The sequence below is a fragment of the Chenopodium album genome, chromosome 19, assembly GCF_948465745.1.
Source record: "Chenopodium album chromosome 19, dcCheAlbu1.1, whole genome shotgun sequence".
Lineage (NCBI taxonomy): Eukaryota > Viridiplantae > Streptophyta > Magnoliopsida > Caryophyllales > Amaranthaceae > Chenopodium > Chenopodium album.
Window position 1 is genome coordinate 12,451,180 of NC_137852.1, and position 9,313 is coordinate 12,460,492.

At 30.3% G+C, this 9,313-nt stretch overlaps 1 protein-coding gene across 1 annotated transcript; it reads right to left on the reverse strand.

The window, feature by feature from the left end:
• Positions 1–1,719: 1,719 nt before the first annotated feature.
• Positions 1,720–6,109, reverse strand: LOC145594695 (serine carboxypeptidase-like 27). Its single transcript, XM_081651029.1, has 9 exons — positions 5,391–6,109; positions 5,199–5,294; positions 4,625–4,717; positions 4,429–4,514; positions 3,975–4,235; positions 2,901–3,028; positions 2,718–2,813; positions 2,494–2,599; positions 1,720–2,231 (listed from the first exon to the last, which is right to left on the reverse strand). The coding sequence occupies exons 1-9, from the start codon at positions 5,737–5,739 to the stop codon at positions 2,082–2,084; spliced, it is 1,365 nt and encodes a 454-aa protein (XP_081507155.1). The 5' UTR covers positions 5,740–6,109; the 3' UTR covers positions 1,720–2,081.
• Between the last annotated feature and the right edge of the window lie 3,204 nt (positions 6,110–9,313).

Below are 9,313 nucleotides of genomic sequence, written 5' to 3' on the forward strand. Positions count from 1 at the left end.
CATAAATATATAAGTATATAGATTGGATGGAGATCTGAACATTTAATAACTACAATTCCTTTTTTTTAAAAAAAAAAAAAATCCCATTATTTTGCTAATCATGTTAATCGAGGTAATACATACAAGCAAGAAAAAATAACTATTGTTATAAATTAATTTTAGTTATTTAATTATTTTGATAATAATTATGTCTTTATTTTCATTATATTATAAATTATAAACAAAGAATATGCTTTTATAATTTTTTTTGACAGGAACACATTTGTATAATTAATCAATAGTTGTTCCATAAATAATTTATTCAAATGTTTAATGAAAAACTATTATAAATTATAAACAAATAATGAATAAATAAATAATAAAGAATGAACCTATCTATTCAATTACAAGTGTTTAAAATAAAATATAATAAAATATATTAAAAAAAAAAGCCTTAGAGCATCGCCTGGGCCACACGCTAGTTATTTATTATAAACGAAATACTATCAAAAATTTATTCTTTAATGCAGCCCAAACTTTAATCAACTAAATTAATCATCTATTTGGATTCATATCATATTGTCGTATCGGATCAACTTTAATCATCTGTATGGATTCTTATTTGGCTTTAAGCAGCTTTTGGGTGGGGACTTGGGGGCCTACGGCTTAAGCGATACTAACAAATTCAATCTTCATGGGCATGTGATAGCAATTGAATGGTCCATATTTGCAAAAAGAATTATAAAAATAAATAAAATAAAATACTCCATACCATTTTCAGGCGGATGTTGCACCAAAAGGTGTGAAGGAAAAGGCCCAATTACAAACTGCTAGACTTTTCTATTCTTTATTCATCCATTCTGATTGGATGCCTCAAGCTTAAAGGGCAAAAGAAAGCTTTTGGCCAATTCACAAAATATAAAAACACAATTTTTAATCATGCTCATTCACATTCACTCACATTTAACAGTACGAATAACGGGGTAACAATTTACATTGCAATGCATTTTGCATATGAAAAAAAAAAAAACCTTGTTTCGAGTTAGAATATCTCATGCTTCTATGGAAAGGGCTAAGCAAAGTTGGTTTTGTTGGGGTGTTCATCTCAAGTCCCACAGAGAAAGATTGGAAGTGAGAAGCTCCTAAGTAAAAGCACACTCCAAATAGTATGAGATTTTTTGGGTAGGTACCCAAAAACAAATCCGTGCGGACTAGGCCTAAAGCGGACAATATCATACTAACGTGGAATGAAGTGTGTGTGCGACCCATGAAGGTGGGTGACCCGGGTAGGCCTAAAGCGGGCCCAACAGTTTTGTGTTAGACTTATAAAGTAGCAACTATTTTAATGAGACGATCTATAGGTGCCAGTCCATCATAAATAGGGCTCTCATGCACAACTCGTCCCACGTGTCATTTATCTTTTAATTTTTTTTGTGATTGGTTAAATATAAGCGAGTTGCTTTACAATGTTCATATCGCGCTTATGTTATATTTCGAAAATAATGTTCATGCACGGCCCTTGGTCCACTAGCGAGCTGGGCAAAGCCATGATCAGCTCTACTCAAATACAAGTACTTAACTAAGCTCGCGTACATCAATCAACTGAATACATAATGTGCCAATAAAACTAATGCAAATTTATGGTACAAATTTTTTATCCCAATTAGAAGTAGGGGTGTTATATTAAAAGTTGCTTAACGCCAATATGATTACAATTACAACATTACCATCCAAAAGGAAATCAAAACAAAAGGATTAAGCAAGGAAGTTCTGCAATTTTGCTGTAAATGAGATTTTCATACAAATGTCTGTCAGTAATACAAGAAAAAAAAAATATATATATATATATATATATATATATTTGCTTCAAAGAAAAAAATTAATAAAATTTGATTTCCAAATAAAAATGGGATTAAAAAAACCTATGACCTAAAACTTTTTCTGATATCAAGCAAGAATAGGGGTAAGAAAGGGGGTTCCAGGGGAATTTATTTGTCACTGATAAATTTTCTGCTATTTTACTTGTTTTTGTTTATCATTGCTCCAATAAATAATCAAACCCTATAATAATCTTTTACTATAAAATTTGATAATCATGAATTTTATCGGCTTCGGCTTGGCATAGATCTGTCCTTCAAGAAATGATTGAAAAGTATAAAAGCTTGTCTAGGTCTATGAAGAGGTACTTCATGTCCTGCTCCTGTTATTGTCACATATGTTAACCCCTTGTATTCTTGGCTCCATCCACCAACCTATGCATAACAGAGAAAAACACGTCAATATTTATTTACAATGTCAGACAGACATGAAATCAAATTCCGTCTATATAACTGTCCATGGTGGCTGTCACAGGACTAGAATTTTTGACTAACATATGAAAAGATTTCAATGTTTATTTCATTGTTTAGTAAGGAAGTATATAACATAAGTGTTATGAAGTATGAACAACTAAATTCTAGTTTATCTAATACTTTGTGTGTTAGTTGAATATACTTTCTCGTTCATGGTACTCACCCTTCCATTGTCGTACCAAGGTGACCAATTATTCACAGTAGGTAGTCTCAGTGCATCAATAGAATATCGAGTTGCTGTTATAGGCACTACAGCATCAGTGTCGCCACTGCACAAATTATAACACGGAAGGCAAGCAAAGAAATGAGCACATAAGAATTGATAAAATGTGTTAGGCTTGAAGCTTGATTACAGAGAAACAGAACAGGATTACAGCAAAAAAATACCTGAATACCCATATTTTCAAGCCTGCTGCTATGAGTTCTCGATAAATTGGAAGCATCGACTGTGGAGAGTCAGACCAGTAAGTTCCAACTATGTCACTGAAAAAGATTAAGTATTGATTAGCAATGCTGCATATAAGCTGAACTACTGTCAAAAATATAAACGCAAATAAGATCATTTCTTACCTGCAAGTGCTCCATGGATAAGGCAATTTGGTCACATTAGCATGCATAGCGAGTTGAACTTCAGGAAGATTGAAGTACTGGTTCGAGTACCTCTCGGTGCATGGATCGTATGCTCTGGTCATCCAAGGCTGATGAAAGAAAGAAAACAACATTAAGTACAACCAACTCTGTAACATGACTTTTTTTTTTTTGGTTTTTTCTTAAGGGTATTGTAACAGATAAGTTATAAAGTACAAAACTGCTGAATAGACATTGTTATAGATAATTCTGCAGTAATACTAGATTCATATATATATGCAGACATATAACTGTATTAAAGATAGGAATTCAGTTCAATTTGTACTAAAGCAGATACCCCCATTGACTATGACTAAGTGCTCTCAAATCATACATGATTATAAATCTACACCTGATATAACTAATTTGTATTTGATTATCCGATTACTTAATCTGAATTACATGGGCCTAGCAGAGCTGAACCAGATCTAATCGACCCAAATTTGACCCGAACTAAAATGACCCAAAATTTTATAAGACCACATATGACCAAACCCAAATACACCCAAAAGCCGAAATGAATGACTTGTCACCCAGTTGCCACCTCAATCTACAAGATCACATGTATGTTTGTCTAAGGTGAAGTGGGTGACACATTTAGGGGATAAAAAGAAGATTTCAGGGTCCCAATCAATCAAATGATAAAGTCATACAAGTTTGGTATAGAAAAGACTTAACAAAAAGGACCTAAAGAGTAAAGACCCTTGAAAAACATCATGCAGCCAACAAATATTGACTGTCTTCAATTAACCAGCTGGAAAATATGCTACTTAGGAAGCTAATGGGACCTTTGAACCATAACTTCTATAGGCTTCTACAATTTTGCTTTCTCTTAATACTGATGTTACTAGGAAAACAATGTGACAGTAACAAACATCAATCAAGGAGCAGTTCAAATCACTCGAAAATTCGAAGATTTTATATAGAGATAATGCAGTTGATAGTTGACATTCCCTTGGCAAACAAAAACATACAAGTCAGTAACATTCAATTAAGAAATGCAGCTTAGTCACTTACATAACGGCCCCTTAGACTGCGCTTCATTGAGGCAGTCGAGTTGCAAGGACGAGTATAGATACTGTATGGATCGATGTTTCCAAACTCGGAATCAGCCATTTCCAGAGCATTGTTGCATACAATACTAGGATGCTGAGATGATCCAGCCAAACAAGATGTTTTAAGGCTCTTGTAGGTGGAATCTGAAATTAAGCCGTGTGTCCACCAGTACTCAAATGTACCAATGTAATCATAATAATCATCTGTAACTGCATTTCCCACCTGAATCACACAATAATGTTTAAGAACATAATTCAGAAAAAATAAGTAAATTGAATTGTGACATTCTTCCTTCGTCTCTAAAAGTTGTGCTTATTTTGTCATCGTCGCTATAGGAAGAACTTTTAAAGACGAAGGGAGTAATATATACCAAAGAACAGAAGCCAAAAAAAAAAAAAAAAAAAAGTGCATGTACCATAAATCCCTTGAAGTTTATTTCTGGTTCTGCAATTCCTTTGTTTCTTCTGTAAATAAGTTGAGACAATTGAGGAACATAATGCCCTGAAACAAAAATACAAGAAAATGATCAGAAACTTTATTCATCAAAGTGATTAATTATCATATTATAATGATTAATTAGCATAATTAAGGATCACAATGAAGATTAGTACCTGCATAACTTTCCCCAGCAATGTAGAATTCTCTGTGCTTGTACTGAGGGAACCTATTGAACCATTTAACAAGAAATTTATAGGAATCTTTAGCTGCACATGTAAACAAAAAAAGGATTATGAGCTACACCAATCTATAAATTTACTTTGTCAAGATATAAAAGTACATTATTCACATAATACAGGTACAATTGTAATAATCTCATTGAGAAGCACCTACTACTCTAAAGTCTAATTTTAGATTCTAATATTAGAAAAGTTTAAGGATTTTTTTTAAAAAAAAAAACCCCTTTTAAATCAAAAAATAAGTTATAAGTGTTGGTATGATGGTATCATTGCCAATTTTCACTTTTTATTAATGTGATCACAAAAGTTGTACTGTATGAACTAAAATTCAGTTATACTAGTCATATCAATGTTTCATTAAACTTTTACACACTTTTCAAAATTTTTGTTTTTATTATTTTTATAAATATAAAACTCGAAACTCGTAACAAAAAAAACAATAACGAACAAGCCCTTAGCATTAGCAATCGAGTAACAGAATAGTGAAGTCGAGGACCCAATAATATACCTGTCCTGCTATCACCAAGAGAATACAAATCAGATGATCTATTTGAGTATGAGAAGCCAACACCAACTGGAGACTCAAGAAATAGCAAATTTGCCTCTGCTCAACACATTCAAAAAACCCAAATCATATCATACACTAAAACAATGTCATAAAATAACATTACATTAGCCAAAAAAAATGCTAAAAGTATACCTTTATTCCAAGAATATTTATTCATATAAAGACTTTTTCCATCATTTTTAATATGAAATGGACCAATCTCTTCTGCAGCACCATAAGCAACTGATGAACAACCAGGACCTCCATTAAGCCATAATAACAATGGTTTTGACTCTGGATTTGAAGGTGATTCAGTTAACCAATAAAACAATGCTTTACCAGCTGATTTATCTACTGTTACATAACCAGAATATTGAGCAAAATTCACATTTTCTGGTTGTCCTGGTAACCATGTTATTCTATCTTTCTCTTGATTTGCTAATGTAGCAGAAAAAATACCCAGAAAAACCAAGAAAAAACACCCAAATTTGGTATTTTTCATGATTTTAATCAAATCTGAAAAAATAAATTGAATGATGACCCAGAAAAATTCTCAGAAAAATAAGTTCTGGGTATCCAGAACTTTTGAGAATGGTGCTATAGATGATGAGATTTGCTCATAGAATGAATTGTAGTTGGTTTGGAAAATTGGAAAATGAAGTGTATATTATTATACTTTATATTATATAGTACTACTAGTAAGCACGTTAATTGATCAACAGTAGGGAAAGAACAAAAAAGACTACAGCACAGTAATTGGATTAATCCCTATATTTTATATTTTTCTGGATTGCAATGAATTTTGTCAACTGGTGGCTGTGAGTCTGTGACTGAGAGTGGAGAGGAGGATGGATGAGAGAGAAAATGTGAGTGAAATTACTAACTCCCATCAACCAACCAATCAGTCCGATAAAAAAGAAAAAAAAAAATATTGGTAATATAAATGCAAACCCAAATTTTATAAATCTTTCCATAAAAAAATATTTTTAAAAAAAAATTGCTTGAATGGATTAATCAAGACACATTCACAATGGATTAATCAAGAGTTCAAGACACATACTTAGTCAGGTTACAATTGTGTTTTTCAGGCTTCAGCTAGGTTACATTCGTGATTCATGTGAAATAGCGTATATAGACTTAGAGCCTGTTCTCTCTAAATTATTTTCATTTCAGTTCAATTTCAATAAGTTCAGTTCAGCTCCAATAAGTTCAGTTCAGTTCAATTTAGCTCAGTTCAGTCAATCGAAACATACCCTTACAGAGTCAAATGGGTTGTTCAGCCAACTTACATTCGTGATTCACGTGATATAACGGATAGTGTGATTATTCAAACCAAGATATTTATTAATTTCTCTAATTCATTCAATTGACACATTCTCGTGCTTGTTAATAGACCACGTCATCCACTTATTTCTCGTGCTTGTTAATAAACCACGTCATCCACGTTATAAAAAGTTGCTATTTTGAAAATATGCATTAAGATTTTACATGACTAAAATAATCAAAGTAGACATTTCTTTTTAAACATAAATCACTACAATAGTCAAAGTTAGGGCCTGTTCTCATTTACTGAACTCAGCTGAACTGAACTGACTGAACTGAAATGAATATTTTATTAGAGAAGGAAATTAGGAGCTGAACTGAACTGAATTTCAACGTATGAGAACAGACCCTAAGATATGAAATTGTGAATAATGTTTAAAGTCAAAATATATCAAGTAAGATGAATATAACTTAATATTATATACTAGACACATTAGTCTTCCAATCGAGCTGAGCTAGGTAATTTTTGATTCACCTTATATCAATCGCATAAGTTTGGATAGAGAAGTTCAAATACAGATTGGATAATCAAATCGTATAATTCGGTACTCCGTATAAAAAAATTTCTTTTATATGTTACACTAAATTCATTGATAAGGTATCATTAAGATTATTGTGTCTATGTGCGCCCATAAGCACACGTTAACGTTAAAAATTCCTAAGATGCATCACACATTATTGATTTACCAAAAAGGTAGTGACATCAAATAAGTATAGAGATTAAAATAAGCCTTAAACATAAGGGGCACATATAGAGAAAGAGACGGAGAAAGTGGTTACTGAATTAGGATTAATTCTTTGGTATTTATGTTAAATGTACTTTATAGTATTAAATAAATTGCATTTAATAAATGATATGTTAGCTTCACATGATTATTATGATGAGTTGTGATTGGTGTGAAAACGATGTATAGCCCCAAAATTTTATAAATATAATAATAAATGTGTAGGGGGCTTGAAGCAATAATGTACAATGCAACTTTCTTAGCTGCTACAAAATTTTTGGTTTGTTTTGGGGTGTATTAGACTGAACAGGTAGAACCGTAGAACATGCACATGGAGTGGTTGATGTTAGAGCACAAGAGGTACCAATTTGCCAATTTGTGGTGACGGTGATCCAATGTCTTATTTCATCTAAGAATAACTTTTTTAATTGTATGCGGTTTATGTCGATCTCATGATATGGTAAAAACTTTTGTGTTTGGTTCTTTACGATGTTATTCGATAAAGTTAGATCTCGGTCACTTCACCTTATACTGTATTTGCTAAACTGAAATTATTTATAATAAAGAGAAATCATTTTTGCTAAAATTAAATAATTGTTCCTGCAGTGAAATTAATTTTACTATACTGAAATTATTTTTGCTGAGCTGAAATTATTTTTACTGGTTTTTTTATAATATTTATTCTTTAAGTTTAAAGATTTTTACTGAACTAAAATTATTTTTGTTGGGCTGAACTTGTTTTTACTGAACTGAAATTAATTTTACTGAATATTATTTTCTTAAGGTGGATTGAACAGGGCCTTATTTGATCACACAAATACGGAATAAACTAATGCGCATATAGGACTAAGGCCCTGTTTGATTCACCTTAATTTTGCTGAACTGAAATTATTTTTACTAAACTGAACTTATTTTTACTGAACTTAACTTAATTCTACTGAACTAAAATTATTTTTACTGAACTGAAATTATTTTTACTGATTTTCTATTATAATTCTTCTTTAAGAAAACTGAATTTTACTTAACTGAACTTATTTTTACAGAACTGAAATTATTTTTACTGAACTAAATTAATTTTACTGAACTGAACTTATTTTTACTGAATTGAAATTATTTTTACTTAATATTATTTTTTTAAGGTGAAGAGAACAGGGCCTAATTATTATTAAAGTAATGACAATTTTTGGTAAGAATTTGATAGCATAACTTATTTAGTTTTTACATTTTATACAAAGTCTAATATACCATTAGATAGGAAATAATCTTCCTAAAAGAAAATCACAAATCATAAAGATTTGATTCATTAATTGATATGAATTTTATTTAGCAAATCATATATTATAATAGGATTTTTAATTTTTTTTTTTTATGCAATACCTAATATATCATACCATTTGATAGGAAATAATCTTTCTAAAAGATTATCATAAATCATAAGATTAGATTCATTAAATTATATCAATATTATTTAGCAAATCATATATTAGCATAAATAATAGATTTTTTTATGCAAAACCTAAGATATCAAACCATTGGATAGGAAATAATCTTCCTAAAAGATTATTATAAATCATAAAGATTTTATTCATTAATTTATATCAATATTATTTAGCAAAACATATATTAGCATAAATAATAGATTTTTTTATGCAAAACCTAAGATATCAGACCATTGGATAGGAAATAATCTTCCTAAAAGATTATCATAAATTATAAAGATTTGATTCATTAATTTTATATCAATATTATTTAGCAAATCATATATTAGCAAAAATAATAGCTTTGTTTTTTTAAATTTTTATGCAAAACCTAAGATATAAGATCATTAGATAGGAAATAATCTTCCTAAAAGATTGTCATAAATCATAAAGATTTGATTCATTAATTTATTTCAATATTATTTAGCAAATCATATATTAGCAAAAATAATAGCTTTGTTTTTTTTAAAATTTAAAACCTAAGATATCATATCATTAGATAGGAAATAATCTTCCTAAAAGATTATCATAAATCATAAAAATTTGATTT